At 40.4% G+C, this 21,833-nt stretch overlaps 1 protein-coding gene across 2 annotated transcripts in view; it reads left to right on the top strand.

Annotated features, from left to right (window-relative positions):
• ACTR3 (actin related protein 3) overlaps positions 1 to 21,494 on the top strand; it is a 34,549-nt gene extending 13,055 nt beyond the window's left edge. For both annotated transcript variants that reach the window (XM_068139091.1, XM_068139089.1), the window contains exons 2-12: positions 4,533 to 4,588; positions 8,876 to 9,000; positions 9,966 to 10,076; positions 12,034 to 12,129; positions 12,880 to 12,987; positions 15,598 to 15,741; positions 16,442 to 16,615; positions 17,205 to 17,297; positions 18,051 to 18,176; positions 19,408 to 19,491; positions 20,482 to 21,494. In XM_068139091.1, coding sequence (XP_067995192.1) covers positions 4,533 to 4,588; positions 8,876 to 9,000; positions 9,966 to 10,076; positions 12,034 to 12,129; positions 12,880 to 12,987; positions 15,598 to 15,741; positions 16,442 to 16,615; positions 17,205 to 17,297; positions 18,051 to 18,176; positions 19,408 to 19,491; positions 20,482 to 20,577 — 1,213 coding nt within the window. In that variant the 3' untranslated portion in view covers positions 20,578 to 21,494. The remainder of the gene's footprint in view (positions 1 to 4,532; positions 4,589 to 8,875; positions 9,001 to 9,965; positions 10,077 to 12,033; positions 12,130 to 12,879; positions 12,988 to 15,597; positions 15,742 to 16,441; positions 16,616 to 17,204; positions 17,298 to 18,050; positions 18,177 to 19,407; positions 19,492 to 20,481) is intronic.
• The last annotated feature ends 339 nt before the right edge of the window (positions 21,495 to 21,833 follow it).

Below are 21,833 nucleotides of genomic sequence, written 5' to 3'. Positions count from 1 at the left end.
TTGCTAGAGCTGGGGTGTATTACCTGGGAGAATATATACAGAATGACATTTGTGGTGGACAGTAAAGAAGTCAAGCAAAGGTATGTGGTCAAGGCTTGTGGTTTGCATAAGGATGTTCTTTTAATGACAGTCTCATTAGAAGCTCTTACCTGAAGTGCTGTTAACTTTTGGCTTCAAAATTGCATGACTAATACATGCATAACCTTCAGGTGACATTGTTGTCCTGTCATAGTCTCAGAAACATCTCTTGTGAGATATAAGATATGCCATCAGTGCAGTTGAGAACATTGTGGAGAGCCTTTTGGCTGTCCCTGCAGGGAGATCTCAGGCAGATTAGTACAGAGCTACTCCACACTTTCAGTGTGTGATTTTGAGATGGATGTGATGCTAAAGATACTATTGAGATGTAGATTAGTAGAAGAGACTTAGAATTGAGAAGGAACCCTCATTAATTGCTATCCCCACTCCATTTGTGACATAAATTTTCCCTATTAAAAAAATGTTTAGTTTGTCACATCATTACATGTGCATAAGCCAGAGGATGGTGTGTGATAGATACCCCACTGCCTTTTGGAGAAGAGGTTGCAGGGATGTCACTGGGGAGTATCAGCAACACATCTATGTGTACAGATAGACATGTAGTATGGGGTTGTGTGTATATATTATGATTGTCAATATACCTACACACAAGACTTTGTGGACTGCTTTTGGATACTTAGTAACTTTCCTCCTGAAGTAAATTGGAAGATTGTGATTATCCAACAAAAGTTTCCAGCATGCTTGGGATTCTGGTTTCTTTTCCCCTGCTCTCCTTTTCTGCTTAGCTAATATAGGCCTGCTGAAACACTTCAGGTCACTGAATGTGGAGAAATAAAGGAAAATACCTCAATGATCAAGGTTGAATTCAGGTTTTCACCTTTGGGATTTTGTAAATCAGTTCTGTGTTACAGATTTCAATAGAAATCTGCTTATACCTTTGTACTCATCTGTACAGTCCCTTGCTGACTTACTGCTGAGGGCTCCAAATTCAGTATGAGGGAGCTGAGTCCATGTCTCATTAAATGACATGAGCCTGCTTTTCTCCATGGAAGTTTCTCCTGCCACTCTTAAGAGCTATGTAGCAAGCAAGACAAGCTGTGGTTTACTGGGAAACTGTGATCCAGTATTGGTACTGCCTTATATCTTTGATATCAGGAATTTTTCTGTCGTGGCAATGATGGCTGCTCTGAAGAAGACTGGGTGTGCCTCATTCCCCTGTGAATCACATGTTAGTCAGAGACACTTTGCCCTATATGAACTGCTTGTGGAAACTGTATACCTGTGGAATGTGGCTCGTCCATGGTACCCTTTTAAAAGGTATTTACACCAAGTAACAGTGGTGGGACAGGTCTGATCATTCTGAATAAAGTCTTCTGTTTGCAAAAGTTAGTTAAAAAATAACAAACCCACTGTTACTAGGTTATGCATTTAGAGAACTGAAGAGTTTTATCAGTTCTATTTTTCCAACTTTGTTTTGCTCTCATCTATCACATTTTTAAACTCTATTTTAACTCAAGTATAGCTCTGTGTAATGAAAATCAAGCCTACTGTTTATTATGTGTTTTAACATAGACCCTGCAGCCCTAGTGACTGTCCAGAGCCCTATAGTGCTACTCACCATTTGAACACTGAAAAAATCTTGTGCCTAATCATGAGGCTGGAGGGCTGAGGAGCAGGAGTTACCATCAGATCCCTTCCTTGACCCATGAGTGAACAGTGGTAGCATTCTTGGTGCTGAAGGGAGAGCGTGGAGACTTGCTGATAAAATGCTTTAATAGTCAGCAGAGACCAGAAGCCATAAAGGTTGTTTGTGTGTGTCCCCCCTCCTCTTTTAATTTTTTTCCCCCCCTTTTTTTTGGAAGCCTAAAAATGTGACAGCTTTTAATGAGTCAGGAGACTTCTTGCTGAGTAGGCCATAGTATTTTTAGATGTGCTGATTTATGTCTGAATACTGTCTTTTTATGTAAAATGCATCTTTCATTTGACTGTTTTTCTTTCAGTCTACTGGCAGTGTGTGTGTGCTGGGCAGGCTCCCACACCACAAGCAGCTATGTAGTCCATTACCTGTAACAGTTTAGCTTTTGTTTTCTCTGAAATACTGAGTATAATAATCAAACAGTTTTAACATTTTTGCTTGTTAAGGCACTGCTGATCTAGTTGTAAGTTTATGTAGCCACAGGCTCCAAAGTCACTGTGTACATGTAGCTGTGGAATCTGTGCCACAGGTTCTGATTTGCAGGGTAGGGTAGAGTGAGTGAGTCAATATTTGCTGATTTTCTTGGTAGTCTTCTTGTGTCACTAAAAGCCTTTTAAAACAATGTGACGAGTGAACAGCTCTATTCTGCACAGGAGGTCATAGAGGCATCAGTTTGTGAGAGTCTTGGTATTGTAGGCACTGCATTTTGAAGAAGAAAATGGAAAAAAAGCCTTGCATCTTGAGTTTCCAAAGACTGACTTGCATGTTCTGAGTACACACAGTGCATAATGCTAATCTCCTCAGGAAATGTGAATTTCTTTCTGATACTTCCTTTGGGTTTTTCCCTCGTTATTTGTCTTGTTTTGGCTGTGAGGCTTTCAGTGAATGTTGCTGTAATCCGTATCAAGCCAAGGCTTTTTGCATGGTTACTCACAACTGTTACAGTGTATTCTGGACAAGATCAGCCTTACAACTTCAAAACTGCTTTTATTGCAAAGCATTTTCAGTGTTAGATGAGGTCCTGTGCTAACCGCGTTGCTGTTCGGAGAGAAATACACCTTTTTTTTGAGGATACCCTTCTCTTGGCCCAGCACTAATGTGAGCAATTAATGTCAGTGATAGAGATTGTGTGGGTGTTAGGGGACATGTGAGCACGCTGTGAACAGCTGCAGCAGTAGCAGCGTCACAGCAAAGCTGCCTGAAGCAGCACTCCTCTTCTGGCCTTACTGTATTTGTTGCCAGGCTTTTTGCTGCATTATTGACTTGAATGTATGGATTGCTAAAGTCAGTGCTGCCTTATACTGCCCAAGATCTTCCAGGTTTATATCTGAGTGCTGAAGATTGTAGAGGTGCTACTACAGAGTTTGGTGCTTTTGCTGGCAGTGCTAATTCAGTGAGTGCAGCTGTCTGGCTGTGTAAAGAAAATGAGAACTTGCTCATGTCTGTGTTTGTTAGAAACGTGTAGGCTGAAATTCTTGGATGTAGCAGGCATTTCAGTCTGCATGTTACAAAATGTGTGCTGTTAAGTTAATGTAACGACATTTGTAGCAGCTGGATGGTTGTGGTACTGAGTTGGGTAGTTAGTTTTCATGAACACACAGGTAATGTCTTCAGTTTTCTTACATCATGACACTGATGGATGCAGCCACAACACTTTCTGGAAGTTGGATGAGTGAAGGTGTGTAGTTGTTTTCCTTGGTCTTATTAAACATATAGAGAACTGTGGCCAGCAGGTCAAGGGAGGTGATTCTCCCCCTCTACTCAGACCTGGTGAGACTCCACCTGGAGTACTGCGTCCAGTTCTGGGGCCCCTATTACAAGAGGGATATGGAGGTGCTGGAACATGTCCAGAGAAGGGCCACGAAGACAATTAGAGGGCTGGAGCACCTCTCCTGTGAGGACAGACTGAAGGAGTTGGGGCTGTTCAGTCTGGAGAAGAGAAAGCTCTGAGTTGACCTAATTGTGGCCTTCCAGTATCTGAAGGGGGCCTATAGGAAGGCTGGGGAGGGACTCCTCAGGATCTCAGATAGTGATAGGACTAGGGGGAATGGAATGAAGCTGGAGGTGGGGAGATTCAGGCTGGATGTGAGGAGGAGGTTCTTTACCATGAGAGTGGTGAAGCCCTGGAATGTGTTGTCCAGGGAGCTGGTTGAGGCCCTGTCCCTGGAGGTATTTAAGAGCAGGCTGGATGAGGCTCTGGCCAGGCTGATCTAGTGTGGGGTATCCCTGCCCATGGCAGGGGGGTTGGAACTGGATGATCCTTGTGGTCCCTTCCAACCCTGAATGATACTATGATATTTCAAAGATAAATTTGTTTTGTTACCACTGTCAGTATCAGCTGTCTGTACTTGCCACCTATGGCAGTCCATCTTGGGAAATGCTTGTGACATGACAGTGGCCAGCCTTGCCATGTCCCCAACTGGCAGTCCATGGGCAAGGGACTTTATTCCCCTAGAATTAGCAGTTACAAAAGCACTTCTACCACTGGCACTTAGTATTTCTATACAAATATTTTCATATAATGACTGCTGAATTATGCCCTTAAGCATTGATAAATTGAATCACTTTGTGTTCTACACCAGGTAGGGAGCATTGTCTTACCTTTTTCAAAGTGAGAAGCTCTTTATTCTTTCTTTTTTTGTGTGTGTGTCTATTTGTTATCTTGGTTTTGTGTATTTTTGTTTGTTTGCTTTAAAAGGCAAGTCAGTGGTTGATTTTGATATGGGTACCTTCATGAAAGGGTAAACAAAGACTATAAATAAATATTATAACCCAACTTTTTTTTTGGTCTTAATAGGTATACAAAGCTTGGATATGCTGGTAACACTGAACCCCAGTTCATTATTCCTTCATGTAAGTATTTGTTACTTGTATGTGAATCTTGAAGTTAATTTCCATTAAATGTTATGTTAAAAAGGAGTGAATTGTAAGGACCTTGTGAGCGATGACATGGAGTGATAGAATGGCTCTATTCTGTTTTACTGGGGATGCTCAGGTTACAAAGTTGCATTCATTGAAATGGTATACTAATACTTGGAGTGACTTTGTTGGACATCAGAATCACATTAAAATACAGCAGCATGGCTGTATTTAGAATAGAATAGAATTAACTAGGTTGGGAGAGGCCTTTGAGATCATCACGTCCAACCTATCACCCAACATCATCTAATCAACTAAACCATGGCACCAAGCGGCCCATCCAGTCTCTCCCTAAACACCTCCAGTGATGGTGACTCTACCACCTCCCTGAGCAGCTCATTCCAGTAACTTACTTTTATTATTTATCAGGTAAATTTATAGAGTTAATTCTAGAGTTAATTATATAGAGTTAATTCTACTGGGGGGTGGAAACTGGATGATTTAATATCTTTACTTGCCAGCTATTTTTCAGTATTACAGCTATGTTAATTTGCTGTTTTGCAAATAGAATAACAAAACTCTCCTTTTTACCCCCCACCCCCCCCCCCAATGTAAAATTGCCTATTTATTAGCTCCCTGTCTTTCCACTTGAAATGATGCAGCTCTGCTCTAGAGAGTGGAACTCAATCAGCTTCCTTTAGAAACGCTTCACCTTTCGACCTCTTACACCCCTTGGCATTTTGTCATTGTTCATCTGTGCCAAAGTAATCACGTATTACATCCTGGTAAAAAGGAATAGTTCGTACACCCAGTTTTCCTTGTTAATAGAACAGGAAAAGAGCTGGAACTAATAATACTTAAGTGCAGTCACAGGAAAATGGAACTTGGTACTGCAAGCTCTAGGCTAATTTTTCTAGGAAATACATCAGAAAAAGCAATTTTCATGGAATGCTGAGATGCATTCTCCTGTTTTCATACAAGTGATAGAGATTTTTTCAATCTCTATACTGGTTTCAAATATATGGTCCTAAATTTGTTTGGTTTTCCAAGTGAATTTCCTTTGGTTTATGTAAATGGCACATGAAATAGACTCCACACTTTTATCACACACAAGCTGGTTTCAGCATCAGATTAAAAATGTTACCTGAACCGTTGGGAAAAAACTTTACACTGTTCTTTAGACTTCCTATCACTCTTTAAAAATGACCAAATGGCTATTTCATTTCAAATGAATAGTTCACTTTTTTTGTTTGGTTTTGTTTTAAACTTTAGGTTTTGTTTAATTTTAAAATAACTTTCTTGTTCCAGAAAAGGAGAAGAGCTACCTGGGAATGAAATGACCTGTCAGATCATTAAGCAGAGAAATTTATACAATAGGGATGCTATTTAAAGTAGAAGGGAAAGGGGCGGGGGGGGGAAATGGGATTTTGACAGCTTTTTGATATAGTGTGATGTAATTTAAAACAAAGGACTCTAGTCTAGATGCTCCTACAGCTGAAATGGTCCTTGACTGCATATCTGTCAATGAAAAAGGCATTTTTCTCATTTGTACTGTAATCCAAGTTGGGTAATTAGACTGACAGCATCATTTTTGCAGTGTTCTCTGCCTCAAATGAAATAGCAGTGGTGTCCACGTTAGAAACTGTGTATAGCAGCACCTAGGTTTACAATAAAATGTTAAGAAAAAAAACCCTGTGGATCTCTTCAAAGCACTTTTGTGTCTTTAATTTCCTGAATATTATCTCCAGTTGTGGTGGGTTTGAGGGAGAAATGGTTTGGTTTCTCCTTTGACTTCCAGTAATGGTGATTGCATTTTATCAACTTGACTCTCTAGAAAATGTTTGCTGTTAAACGAGCTTGAACAGCATTCCTTCTGCCTTATTCACTTGCTGCTTATCTTACTCTTGTTCTTAAGAAACTTTTATCTCCTTATGTTCTTGATTTAATTCTGAATATGCTTCTGTAGAGGTGATAAATGCTTGCTTGAAAAATGAAGTAAATGAGAATATATTGGGGCAATTTGTGAGGAAGCTTGGGTTCACTGCTTTCTTCCATGACTGCTTTTCAGATCATTCAGTTCATTAATTTTTGCTTGATTTTTATTCACTTAATCTTTTTTTTTCCCTGCTATGTGTTAAAATAGGAGTCAGCTTCTTTCCATTGCTCAGTAATTCCCTTGATTTATCATCTATTTCAGTTTAGCTGTGATAGTTTATGTGTTAGATGTGCCTTTCTTTAAAAGAAAAAAAACCTGGACTTGAATAGTGGCTAAGCACAAAAACTGTTTGTATGTCAACTGCTTTTTTTCCCTAAAAGCTCTTAATTCTTATGCCAAGCAAACCAAAGGCAAATGCTCTGAGTTTGTGCTGGAGTGCTGCCCATCTTGAGACACCATAGCAGACTGGCTCTGGTTTCAGCAAGATTTGTTTTCTTGTTTGTATTTTCAGGATTCAGGTTGTTTCCTTCTCATTTCTGACTTTCAAAACTGGAACTGGGCAGGCTAGCATCAAAGTCATCAAAATACTGAGAGCTTGTCTTAGTCTTATAACAGGGTGAAACCACTTTGACTTGAAAGTTTCTATAATCCCAAGGCAAGCAATGGTATTTTACTTGAAAATTCTAGACGATAACATACATCTACAGAAAATTTTCCCCAAATGTGTGTTCCTTGTAACAATGACCTGAAGAATACTTAGCAACTGTCTTTTCACTTGCAGCAAGTAGCTGGCCTTGCAACATCTTCACAACCATTGTAGCTTCTGCTTCCTATCTAGGCTTCATGTTATTCAGCTTCCTCTCTGCTCTCTTGTGAACTGCAGCAGGAGTTGCAGTATGATTCAGTTTTCTTCTTGAAGAGCTCAAAATGTCTATTTTAATCCTGTTCAGTCTTTCACAATAGTTAACTTTTTAAATTTCTCTGGCTGCACAGCTCTGCTTTTATTGCTCATTATGGAAAGAGAAAGGAGAAGGATGGGGAGCATCAGTGACCAGAGGTTCTTTATCCTAGTGTGTTACTGACTTCCAGGTCCTGTAGCTGTACAGCCCTGTGCCTGCTGGGCTTGAGGCTGCAGCAGCTGTTTTAACAACATTTCCTAACTTAGTTGTGAACAAACAGAACTTCTTACTAAAGCTGAGAACTGGCATAATAATTCTGCCTTTGACAGATGTTTTGGATCAGAACCTTTGAGAAATTGAGGCTGATAATAATGCTGGTTAGATGCATGAATTTCCTCATCTGTGTAAAAGACAGTGTTTAAAAGAATTTACTAAGACTTGGAAAAACAAGAGGAGTTTTGCTGGCACTGTAGTCCTGGTAGCCAGGGATACAGATGATGAGGGAAGAGAACATCTCTGTCCCTGTGATATCACTGATCCATCTTTCCAGGATCCTGTGTTTAGCCATAGCCAGTCATTTTCTCATTAAAAGCTTTTCTACTATATTTATGATGAGTAATTATCCTGGAAGGAGTAAATGGCTAAGATACAAGCTTTTAACTTTTCTCAGTTATTCCTTGAAGTGAAGGAGAGCGTTATGGCCATGTGAAATGAAATTCTTCACCCCATTCTTAACGATAAGATAGGAGTTAGGATTTACAGGGAGAAATTAAATATAGTTTGTGAAATCTGTTGTAGAGTATCTAAAGGTGCATCATGTGGCAATACAAATTTCTGTCCTTCTACAGATGTCACCTCTGTTTCTTCACAATTGTCTTCTTCCGTGTGCCTTATGTGTTCTTCTGCTGCTTCTTTCCTATCTTCTTTTCACAATTTTTGAGCTTCTTTAGTTGCTATTTGATCCCTTTTGCGGGCCATATCTCACTGTGATAATATGTTCAGGAGTCAGTGTAAGTGAAAACATCTATTTATATAATGGCAACATGTTTTCTTTCTTTCTTTCTCTTCATACAACTTCTGGTACTGCATTCTTTTTTCAAAAAAATCATTGTTATTAGCTGAGTGCAGAAAATGAGCACTTGTTGAATAAAATCTCACCTGTAGGGATATCCTGCCTTAGTAGTTCTTTTCATGGTTTTATCTCCCTGAGTGCATGTTGGGTGTCTAAGTCTGTGTTTAGGTCTCTGTTGTATTACTCCATGAATCCTAATTCTGTTTACCTGTGATACGAATTCAGAATACCTGTTTTATTTGGCTATGCTGTGCTTATGCCTGAGACAAAGGATAGATACAATTGCAGTGTGTTCCTGCTTTCAAATGCTGGAATTTTCTGTTTTTTAGTGTAGGTTATGTGATCTACAATACTGTTTGTGTGCTCTCCTGCAGGTATTGCTATCAAAGAGTCAGCAAAAGTGGTCGATCAAGCACAAAGGAGGGTTTTGAAAGGTGTTGATGACTTAGACTTCTTTATCGGGGATGAAGCAATAGAAAAACCAACTTATGCAACCAAGGTATGATATAGAATCATTTTGATATAGAATAAACCAGGTTGGAAGAGACCTTCAAGATCATCACATCTAACGCATCAACCAATCCAGCCCACCTAAACAACAAGACCATGGCACGAAGCACCCCATCAAGTCTCCTCATGAACACCTCCAGTGATGGTGACTCCACCACCTCCCCGGGCAGCCCATTCCAATGGGCAATCACTCTCCCTGTACAGAACTTCTTCCTAACATCCAGCCTAAACCTCCCCTGGTGCAGCCTGAGACTGTGTCCTCTTGTTCTGGTGCTGGCTGCCTGGGAGAAGAGACTAACATCCGCCTGTCCACAACCTCCCTTCAAGGCAGTTGTAGAGAGCAATAAGGTCACCCCTGAGTCTCCTCCTCTCCAGGCTAAGCAACCCCAGCTCCCTCAGTCTTTCCTCATAGGGCTTGTGTTCCAAACCCCTCACCAACTTTGTCTTTCTCTGGACTTGCATTTCTCAGTACTCTTTAGAAAGCATCAGCTATACAGTAAGCTGCTTCTTAAGAATGCTGTTTGGGTTAGCTTTAATTGTATTCTCTTACTAACTCTGTTTTAGTGGAAAATAAGGCTTGCTATTAGTTTTATTGACCTTCAGGAGCCTGTGGGAATTCGCAGCACAGCATGTCAATATAGACTGCTTTTGAAGTGAAGGAAGGCTGGGGTAGTTAAGCAGAAATACCACGTGCCTTCGCGTTCCTTGGCATCTTCCATCAGCAGCGTCAGAATCAGGACGCAGGGCTGGGGAACCCTTATTGTCTCTGCCTTTCAAGGTTGGAATCTGAGTTTTGAAGACGTATCAGATGGGAATAGGGAGAACATAGTGGAAGATTTCTTGCATCTGTAGACCATATGATTTTGCTGCAGTTGAAGTCACAGTTCTGTAATTTTATTACTTTTATTCATTTTAATTGTGTTTAAATCCTATTTTGTTACTCTTCTGCGACAGTGGCCCATCCGCCATGGTATAGTTGAAGACTGGGACTTGATGGAGAGGTTTATGGAGCAAGTAATCTTCAAGTATCTAAGGGCAGAACCCGAGGATCACTATTTTCTTTTGGTAGGTAAAAGTAGATCTTACTTGTGAAATTGCATATGACAAATAAGAATGCTTGTGCTGATATGTGTGATAATTCTTAAGTGTGAACATACTTATCTTAAACTGAAGCTAAGATTAAACTACTTGGAACTTTTGTAACCCAGCTTATCCCACCCAGGTTCTTGAATTATCTAAAGGTGTCAGAGTGTCTGAACTGCAAATTTTTTTTTTTTCTTCCTCTCCTCATTTCCTTCCAAATTGTTTCTTTCATCACTTCCCCCCCAGGCCCCGTTACTTATCCACTGAGTTTAGTCACCAAGTTTACATCTTTAGAGGTGCCTGTGTGTTTTGACTGCATAATTGTGATCATTTTGTTTTTACAATGCTTTGCCACCTGGATGATATCATAGTATCATAGTATCATTCAGGGTTAGAAGGGACCACAAGGATCATCTAGCTCCAACCCCCCTGCCATGGGCAGGGACACCCCACACTAGATCAGGCTGGCCAGAGCCTCATCTAGCCTTGCTCTTAAACACCTCCAGGGACGGGGCCTCGACCACCTCCCTGGACAACCCATTCCAGGGCTTCACCACTCTCATGGTGAAGAACCTCCTCCTCACATCCAGCCTGAATCTCCCCACCTCCAGCTTCATTCCATTCCCCCTAGTCCTATCACTACCTGAGATCCTGAGAAGTCCTTCCCCAGCCTTCTTTTAGGCCCCCTTCAGATACTGGAAGGCCACAATTAGGTCACCTCGGAGCCTTCTCTTCTCCAGACTGAACAGCCCCAACATCTAGAATGTATGTGGCTTTGAGTGAAATCAGAAGGCTCGATTCTTATCTTTGGGCTGATTAGATGTGAAATAATGTCAATGGTATTCTGAAGCAGCTGCTATTCCTTAGTATTTCATGTAAGGCCATTGAAATAGGTAATGTTAGTCTAGTGTTTATAGAGCAAATTTGGAACTAGAGGTGTTGGCCATGTTTGTTAAAGAATGTGTAATGCAACCATCTTCTTGCAGCAGATCTAATTAGGTTCACTTTCTCAAGGCTGCATCCAGGCAAGCTTTGAATGTCTCCAAAGATCAAGATGCCATAACAACTCTGAACCCATTTTCCAATATTTGATCACCCTCACATTCCCTTCCCCCCCCCCCACCATACTTAGGATTTGTCTGTTGCAGTGGCCCCTTGTCCTGTCATTTTTGTCTGGCTTTCTCCTCTTCTAACCCATCTGTTACATAGTTGATACAATGAAAGACTGATTTAATTTTTAGCTTGTGAAACACTCTGTAGCCTTATCCAAAATGCTCCTTCAGAGGAGAGACAACATTAAGTATGTTTGGAATTTTAACAAAAATTCTAGCATACTATCATTGTGTATTTTGTGTTGCTAGCTTCTCTGTTGAGTACATCTCTACAGCTGATTATGTCAGTTTGCTTTATGGTGATTGCCTTCTGAGGAGAACCAGGTTTTCTTATTAATAAATCACTAAGGAAATTTTAAAATAGTTATTCTTTCAGTGTGCTGAAGTCTTTGTCTTTTGACTCATTTTGATTGATAGCCTTTGACTCTTTCAAGTGAAGTAAAAAAGCAGTAATGAGCTCACTCACCCACAAATGGGACCTTCGATGTAAATTGTGAAGCAGTAATTACTATGAAGTTCTTATTCAACTTCTGTTTTTCTGTTTTCACTCAAATCATCATGTTTTTACAGTACACTCTGCATAAATTCTGTTAATGCCATAAAAGTTTCTGGATTTGTTTTCTTAATCACACCATTTGCCTTTAAAAACACTCTTTGCATATGAGTATTTTTACGTGCTATTGTTGTTGAATCACTCATCTTTCAGAATTAAGGTTTGGTGGTGTTCTGTTGTGCTTGTTGTTTGTTTGTTTGTTTTTTCTTCTTCTTTTCTTTTTAAAGTGTTTGATCAAATCTAAGTAAAACTTGGGGTTTCTTTTGTCTCACAGACTGAGCCTCCTTTAAATACACCAGAAAATAGAGAATATACTGCTGAAATCATGTTCGAGTCTTTCAATGTTCCAGGGCTATATATTGCTGTTCAGGTAAGGGCAGGGCTGCTAAAAGTTAGAGCTACAGTATTTCTGCTTGAGCTAAAGCTGCTTTCACTAGGAGAACTGTATGAATGGTGTTTAGAATACTTCTGTGTACTTCTGGCTAGCAGTTTCACCATCATGTACTTGATATGCGATGATTTTGTGGTTCATTAGCTAGCTACGATTCCTCTGTTATCTGTATCACAGTATAACTAAGGTTGGAAGAGACCTCGGGGATCATCGAGTCCAACCTATCAACACAGATCCCATGACTAGACCATGGCACCAAGTGCCACGTCCAATCCCCTCTTGAACACCTCCAGGGACGATGACTCAACCACCTCCCTGGGCAACCCGTTCCAATGATGAATGACTCGCTCGGTGAAGAACTTCCTCCTCACCTCGAGTGTATACCTCCCCTGGTGCAGCTTGAGACTGTGTCCCCTTGTTCTGGTGCTGGGATAGAAGGTGGTCTCTAAGCTCTATAGTGTCTGTTGCATCATAAATAAAAAACAGCCAACAAGACCAAGAATTGAATCTCTCTTTATATGAAGCAGCAAAAAGTTGTTTGGACATGGCTAAAAAAGTATCAGGCTGCAGTCAAACCCTACATTTATGATACAGCCTCTCTTTTGTAAACTTTCCATACTGTAAGTCACCATGTGGGTGTCAGCTTGGGTATTCCAGGGAGGGGTGTTGGAAGGTGGGATCAGCAGTGTGATGCTTTCATTAAGATTTGGCTTTTGTGTGTTTTACAAGGCTGTCCTTGCCTTAGCTGCATCTTGGACGTCAAGACAAGTAGGAGAACGAACACTGACTGGCACCGTTATAGACAGTGGTGATGGTGTCACTCATGTTATTCCTGTGGTAAGTATGCATAAAAACTGTGGAAAAAAATTTAACTGGGGAACAGTTTGTTCTGTAACTTCTCTGAAGTTTAGAGCTATGCAGAGTGAAGTCTACAGCCCTGGAAATTACCTGACATTTTTGAAGATGTGGGCTTTTGTTTATTTTGTAGTGAGCAAACTCTGAAAGAACTTCTCTGTATCCTGAGTCATTCCGGACATGTTCTCTTTCAGTGACTTAGAAGGTGGTTTGCCAAGTGTCCTGGGTTAGAGGCAGATCCTCCCTTGCCTCCCACCAGGGCAGAAAAAATGAGACTCACACAAATAGATTGCAGAAGTGATGGAAGGTTTAAATGGAAAAGCAGTGAATGTTTTGCAGAGCTACAAGCACAGTGACAAAAGAGATCCCAAAGTGTAGAGGGTCCCTTATAGCACACCCAGAAGCATCCCAGGATTTCCCTTCTCCCTACTGAGGGTATACCCAAAAGCCCCAGGGCTCTTTTCTTGTCCCCATCCACTGTTAGGCTGATCTCAGCTGGCCAGATCTGAGATTGCCCTTCCCCCTTCTCCTCCTGGCATTAGGCCTAGCCAGGCCTAAGAGGCCTTGAGATAACTCCCCTTCCATTACCAGATAGGGAGCATCTCCCACAGGAGCAGCGAGGGAAGAAAGAGGAAATGTGAGGCCTTGCTGATAGTTTTATAGGGAGCAGGACATTATGGGAATGAAATACACTATTTCCTGTGTCCACCCACTGGGCTGGACACTTGGGACACCAGAAGTGAGGTGTATCTTGTGTGGCAGCAGCAGGAGGCACCCAGCCTAAACTGCCACACCAAGGCTGTGCTGTGAGACCAATGAAATTAATATTTCCAGTTTGTTTTGCTCATGAGAGTGAATATACTCTTAACAACAGTCAGTCCAAAAAGTTTGGAAACTTTTTTTGATTCAGTTAATTCACATATCAAATAGAAATCATACAACCTATTTGAGGGCAGATGTAGTATTGTTTCAATTTTTCTCCATCTGTGACCACTGTTTAGTAGTATGCTATCCTGCATCAGCAGTTCAAGCAAAAAGAAAGAGTTCCTACCTGATTTGAAAAACCCCCCACCCCCAGAGGTTAATTAATGTTGAATATCTGTTCCAATATATTTAGAATAGAATAAACTTTATTTAGAATAAACCAAACCAGGTTGGAAGAGACCTTCAAGATCATCGCGTCCAACCCATCAACCAATCCAACCCACCCAAACAGCTAACCCATGGCACCATGTACCCCATCAAGTCTGCTCCTGAAATAATATCAAGTTATTAAAATATTAATTTTAAGTTAATTAAGTTAATATCAAGTTATTAAAAGCAAAACTAGTGTGATTCTATGATGTTTTAGTAAACAATTAACCTTTACAGCTGTAGTTTCTTAAGTGTCAAATTGGTTTTGCTGTAGGTATGTATTTCCTTTTACAAAGCTAGATACTTGGAATTTGAGTATTGAATAGTGTTCTTCTATTTCAAGTGGCTGACAGTATGGCTGCCTATCTTCCCTTGGAAAGTTAAATGCCTGCCTGCACACCAGACACCTCTTTCTTTTCAAAGTGAAGCTAGATTGCACTTTTTAAGATTAACATCTATACAGAACTGCTTTTGTGCCACGGTAGATTCCATTAAAAAAAATGATTTGTTATACCAAATAGTAGCATCGGTGGTGGTGAAGCACATGCTCTAATGTAGCTGTTTCTTACCAATCTTGGCAGAATATTGTGGCTAAATCTCTGTTCAGACTGTTCATCCAAGGTGGCCTGTTTCAAATAAGACTTGATTTTTCTGGAATTTTTAATCAACAGCAATAGTATGTACTATTTCTAGAATGAAATTGATAAAGAGGAATTAGCTTACCTCTAGTGAAGCTAGCAACAGTGGTCCATTTTTCAGTACTTTATTATTTCCTATGTTTGTAATAACTTTTTGTAGGCATGTAAGATGTATATAGGAAGTTTCAAGCATTTAATCTTAGTGTGATGTGTGGGTGTAGCAGGTCTAGTGAGGCTGAAGGAGCACTTACTTTCTGCATTTAGACCAGGTATTTTTAATACCCTGGTAACTGGCCCCTAGGGCGAGTGTGACTTACAAGGGTAGACAGATGGATGAGGATGGGCCGGTCTGATGTTCTGAGCAGTCTCAATTAATGTGCTGAAATGATGCATTTTCTCCCTGCTTTCAGAAAATTAATTTTGGTTCATGTGGATTGTCACGTCTTGCATCAGTGGCTGTGACTGCAGAGCCACATCATTTATTCTAAAGTAATATTTCATGATACAAGGTTGCTTGACCTTTTTGGTAAGAGTAACCTCATTTTGAAGAGAAAATAAAGGCCAAGGAATAGTGAGTATAGCTATTTGTCTGCCTTATGTACTAGTGACCTTTCTGTTCCTCCTAACCTTGTAAGAATTATGAACCAATGCAAACATTTTACAAGTAAAATAAAGCTACTAAAGAATTGAATTTCTGGTAAATAGCCGGTCTTAAAGGGCTTTGGTCTCACAATTGCAGGTAGTGAACAGGAGTGCATAGTCCATGTCTTTCCCTCTCCCTCCTAAGCTTTGTTGAAGGGATTTCTGGTCTTACTTACAGGCTGAAGGTTATGTGATCGGCAGCTGTATCAAACACATTCCAATCGCCGGGCGTGATATCACATACTTCATTCAGCAGCTGCTGAGGGAGAGAGAAGTAGGAATTCCTCCTGAACAATCCTTGGAAACAGCTAAAGCAGTGAAGGTAATGTGAACGTTGCAGGCATGAAGGTTATTTTAGGTGATTTGGTATCTATTTTTAAAAGGCAATCATCTCTTAAAATCATTGTTCTTCCAAGTACTAGTGCTCTGCTTCTAAATCATGTAGATGTGTCTAAATGATATAACAACATGAAATACCTTGGACTTGAGGTATACACTTGGCTTGTACTCCATTTAGCCTAAAATTTCACTCTTCACTTGTCTCCTTTTTCACCTACCCTGCCTTATTATTCTAATACTAAGTAGGAAATGTTCTTGGTGGCATGTGTAATGTAAAGAGCTGTAATTACTTTCTGAATGTTGATACGTTCTTTTTTTGTAGTACAAAGGCGTCCTGGAAGACGTTCAGCTTAAAGTACACTCAAACCTTGTTTCTATGCCAATTCTTCAATATACTTTAGAACCCATTTATCACAATCATAGAAGTTTAGAGGAAAAATAGAAGCAATTTAGCTCAGCGTGATGCACTGCTTTCAGTGCTGCACAGGAATGATTTGTCGTAGCAGAGCTATTATCTGATTGTGTACAGTAAATGTCAGTTCAGCCATTTTTGAGGCCTGTTCTCGATCTGGCAGTGTAAAACTCCTCAAAGTTTAAATTACTAGACTTAAATTTTAAAGTTCATACCATCTTCTCTGCTATACCTAAGAAGATATTTCTAACTGTGCATATTCCATTTTCAGGAGCGCTTTAGTTATGTTTGCCCTGACTTAGTAAAAGAATTTAACAAGTATGACACAGATGGTACAAAGTGGATTAAACAGTATACTGGAATTAATGCTATCTCAAAGAAAGAATTTACCATTGATGTTGGCTATGAGAGATTCCTGGGGCCAGAGATTTTCTTCCATCCCGAGGTAAGTTTGATTTGAGTTGTCCACACTTCTTGTTTTTGGTGTCTTGTACTAAACAATGTCATAAGTAAACGGTTTACTAACCCCATATTTTCACCTCCTGGTTTTAATTGAATTTCCATGTCTCAGGTGCATTGTACCATGTCTGAAAAGTCAAGTTTCTCTCAATATTCTGTCATCTTGCCTTTATATCCTCAGTCCCTCTTCCAGTGCTGAGAAAAATTACAATGGAATAAAGCCTTTTCAACACCATATACCCCCTAGTCCTCCTACACTCTTCTATTGCATCTTTTATCATGTTGCACAGTTTTCATGTAGCTCTGGTGCTCAGCATCTGAGAAGGGCCAGTATCCTTTGACCTGTTATGGCTAATCAAAGCTAAGGGAAAAGCTGGCAAAATGGATGCTTTAGGCTTGCTATTTCAGCCCCTGTGTAAGTGGCAGCAAAAAGAGCTAACATAATTACTTCCATTATTGGTTTTCATGACGTCTCTTGCATAATTGGAGGGGTTTTTTTCCCTGTTTTATCCCCTTTCCTTTGCAGTATGTGATCCTCCACGTTGACTCATCTTGATTTTCTTCTTGATTTGTAGTTTGCTAATCCTGACTTTACACAACCTATCTCAGAAGTAGTAGATGAAGTTATTCAGAATTGTCCCATTGATGTTAGACGTCCTCTGTATAAGGTCAGTAGTGGTAATGCCATTTTTTTTTCAGTACTCTTTTTCAGAAGGATTGTGCTCTTCATTGAATCAGCTGTTTGAAACTCTTACTTAAAAAACATCCCACAACTAAGTGAACCTTTTTCTAGAAATGAGTCCAACATGCAGCAGGCTTTGTTGTTCAGCTGGACTTTTTCACAGAATCACCAAGGTTGGAAGAGACCTCAAAGATCATCGAGTCCAACCTGTCACCACAGACCTCATGACTAAACCATGGCACCAAGTGCCACATCCAGTCCCCTCCTGAGCACCTCCAGGGACGGTGACTCCACCACCTCCCTGGACAGCCCATTCCAATGGCGATCAACTCTCTCAGTGAAGAACTTTCTCCTCACCTTGAGCCTAAACTTCCCCTGGCGTAGCTTGAGACTGTGTCCCCTTGTTCTGGTGCTCGTTGCTTGAGAGAAGAGACCAACTCTCTCTTCATGATTCAACCCCTATTAAGAAAAGAAAGATAAAAGGAATAAGGAGAACAGAACTGTGAGTGAAAGAAGTGAGGTGTACTAAGATATAAATGGATTTTAAAGCAGAGGCAATTTTAATATGACAGCCTCTTTGTGAATTCATATCTGTCATGCTTAAGTGCTAGATAATTTAAAACTTAAAGGCGTGCTTCCTAACTGTACTTTTAAAAACTGTATTTAGAATCTAAAACTGGATGAAGTTGGAGACTTACATTTTTCAGGGGCACTTAATTGTTTTTGTTATTCACCACAGAATATTGTCCTCTCTGGAGGCTCAACCATGTTCAGGGACTTTGGTCGTCGTTTACAGCGAGACTTGAAAAGGACTGTTGATGCCAGACTGAAACTTAGTGAAGAACTTAGTGGTGGCAGACTGAAGGTTAGTTCTTGCAGGCAGTGTGTTTACCAAGCATCTTTCCTTTCCTTGTATACCTGGAACATGCCAAAATAATGTACTGGAATGATACTCTTGCTTGCTGAAATGTCTTTATTTTCATTGAAAGTTCTTACAGAAGCTTTTCAGAGTTCTGTGTATTATAGAGAATCCTGGACTGGTGTTGGAAAATACTTGCATAATCCTTTCATTATAGGAAGCCTTAGTACTGTTTCTCCAGGTATGCACTTGTGCTGCCTGTCCTTTGTTATTGAAGTGAATCAGTCTTACCTAACAAAAAGATGGGACTTCTGGCTGTTACATAGAACCAGATGGTCACTCCCCAGCATTTTTTGGTGCTTGGTGTTTAGCGACCAGTTGCAAATCATCATCCTCAGTCTATTGAACTTAATAAGAGAGATGGAATGAGCTCATTGTTGAGCCACCAACGTAGTCAGAGCACTGGAGCACTTGTCCTTGAAGAAAGGCTGAGGCAACTGGCTTCTTTAGAGAAGAGACGGCTTTGGGACTCCTACTAGCTGCCCCTTAGTATAGGTGGGAAGAAAGCCTTGCTGGTTCTGAGTAGTGAGTGCATGAGAGACCACAGATATAAATTGAAACAAAAAAGATTCAGCTTGGATAAAAGAAGTTTATTATTGTGGAGGTAATCAGGCATTGGAGCAAGCATCCAGACAGGTTGTGCAGTCTCCATCCTTGGAGCTTTCTGAGTTTCAGCTGGATAAACTGGATAACTACCTCTGATACAATCACTGGCTTGAATTTTGCACATGTACTACCAGTGATCTTTGGGTACGTGTTCAGATTGTTCAGATTTGTTCTTGGAACTTAAACACTGAAGTGTTGTGGGTTTTTTTTAAGGGCCAAGTAGTATGGATCTGTTCTTAAAACTGCATGCATGAACAGTCCCTCAAGAATTTAATCAGAAAACAGAATGTGGATAATTAAAGAGGAACACTGTAGTGGAGCACTTGGGAGAAAATTGGTCTGAATGGAAGTAGCTTAATGCCTGATAAAGCAGGCAACTGGCAATTTAAAAGCAAGAGCTGTTTCTTAGTCTGGAATGTTCAGCAGACAGTCTGGTGCTATAATTGTAAATTTACATACCCAGCATTCAAGTAAATACTGTGAAAAGTAAGCTTGAAATATACACTCTTTGCTTTTTTATCAGCAAAACTGACTTCTAATGATTCTTTTTTTTTACTCCCCCCTTTTATAGCCTAAGCCCATTGATGTACAAGTCATTACACACCATATGCAAAGATATGCTGTTTGGTTTGGAGGATCAATGCTGGCTTCCACGGTAAGTTAGCTGTACAGCTGAGGGTGTTTTAGTCTTTCTGGCTACGCTTTCGGATTTCTCAGCTTCACACTTCAGATGCAGCTGGGTGATTTCTGATAGGCCATAAGTAGCAAATAGACTCTCTCTGCCCCCTTTGAAGTTTTTGCATTACACTTTAAAGACTTCAAAAGGCAAGTGAAAGCTGAATTACAGCTTTGTGTGTGTCGCTAAATAATAGAATAGAAGAGAATAATAGAATGGAATAGACTAATAAACCAGGTTGGAAGAGACCTTCAAGATCATTGAATCCAACCTACCTAAACGGTATCGCAGTATAACTTAGGTTGGAAAGGACCTCGAGGATCATCAAGTCCAACCTATCAACACAGACCCCATGAACAGCTAAACCAGGTCACCAAGCACCCCATCAAGTCTCCTCCTGAACACTTCCAATGATGGTGACTCCACCACCTCCCCGGGCAGCCCATTCCAATGGGCAGTCACTCTCTCTGTATAGAATTTCATCCTAACATCCAACCTAAACCTCCCCTGGTGCAGCCTGAGACTATGTCCTCTTGTTCTGGCACTGGCTGCCTGGGAGAAGAGACCAACATCCGCCTGTCTACAACTTTCCTTCAGGTACTTGTAGAGAGCAATAAAGTCACCCCTGAGTCTCCTCCTCTCCAGGCTAAGCAGCCCCAGCTCCCTCAGCCTCTCCTCACAGGGCTTGTGTTCCAAACCCCTCACCAACTTTGTTGCTCTTCTCTGGACATGTTCCAGCAAGTCAACCTCCTTCCTAAACTGAGGGGCCCAGAACTCGACAGAAGACATCGTTTGCTGTTTAGCAGTGTGTGATGTACCGTTCCTTTCAGGGCTTCTGAGTTACCTGTAGTTTTTGGTTGGGTGGGGTTTTTTTCTCCCCTATTTGTTATATAAATGTCCTAGCAATATAAAGTGTACATGGCAATGACTAATTGGCTTTTTTTTTTTTCTCTCTCCTTCCTTTTACAGCCTGAATTCTACCAAGTATGCCATACCAAAAAAGATTATGAAGAGATTGGTCCTAGCATCTGTCGTCACAACCCTGTGTTTGGAGTCATGTCTTAAAGCTGACCTCAGAGGGGTCAGGGGTAGGGAGGTGGGGAGGAGGAGGAGGAGTCTTTCTGATTACTTGTTTGTCTGATGGCTGGTTATTAATATAACAAACATGACTTGACAATAAGAAAAAGACCAAACACAAGCAGGATTATCTTACTAAGTGTCTCAACATGCGGATGTAGTGGAAAGCCAAAACGATCACCTTTTTTTCTTTAGATTGATTATTTGAACCCGTGCGTAACAAAACAACAACAACAAAAAAAAGTGGATTTTAGTTCTTTCTGTGCCCTGATATTTTGTATATTAGTGGATTATCCAAGATTTGATGGGATTTGATGGTGTGTAGATAGTCAGCTCTCTAATGCTTCCGTTGCACCCTTTCACGGGCGCGGCGCAGGAGCTTGTTTATATTTCATACTTTTTTATACTTTGAGGACAAATATGAAACTGTAATATTTGAGGAGGGAAAAAAAAAAAAATCAATTGCCAGTGACCAACTTGAAAGTAAATTTAAAAACAAAAAAAAAAAAAAGAAGAAGAAGAAGTCATGACTCATGCAACTACTTCTTGCAAATCATGACCAGTCTAAATCCTGGGTTCCATGCAATGCGAGTGCTTTTGGAACTAAGAAGCTAGTATCTTGGATTAACCGACGCCTGCTAGTGCTTTCTGATTACTTGGTGCATTTTCATACTCTCTCTTGCTTTAAAAGAAGGAAAAACACAAAAAAAAAAAACAAAAAAAAAAAAGAAAGAAAAAGAAAGAAAAGGAAAAAAGAAAAGAAAAACAAAGAGTAAAGACAAGACTGTTGGACCAGTATTGCAGTTCTGTAGTGTCATTTCTAATTAAACCAAATAATCAGGTTATCAAAATTGGTGTATTTAAAGCCTAACACCATTCCAATAAAGGCACAAAATTTCTTTTTATGTTGTTGTCAGACTTGTTAATCTCCTTCCCTGGGAAGCTGTGAGTATGGGTTGCTACATATCCGCTGTGTTTTTTTTTTTCCAAGAGTCAGGTTGGTCTGTGAGGTAGAGGTCTTTGTGTGCATTGTGTCAGCTGAAGTGTGAGCAATTTAGAGCTGCAGTTTGTATGTTCATCTAGATAGCACTTGCCTATATAAACCTAACACCTCCTCTGTTGTTAGGTTTGTTCATCTACTTTGTTCTGTAACTTTTCCCCTCCACACACTCTCTCAAGTGGTGGTATGCAGGAGGCAGCACTGCGTTTTCAATCTCTGTGGTTTTTCTGCAAGAAAATACCAT

This window comes from Melanerpes formicivorus, unplaced genomic scaffold (genome assembly GCF_026170545.1).
Source record: "Melanerpes formicivorus ecotype bairdi unplaced genomic scaffold, bMelFor1.0.p_v2 SCAF_5, whole genome shotgun sequence".
Taxonomy (NCBI): Eukaryota; Metazoa; Chordata; class Aves; order Piciformes; family Picidae; genus Melanerpes; species Melanerpes formicivorus.
This window is presented reverse-complemented; position numbering and strand designations above follow the sequence as displayed.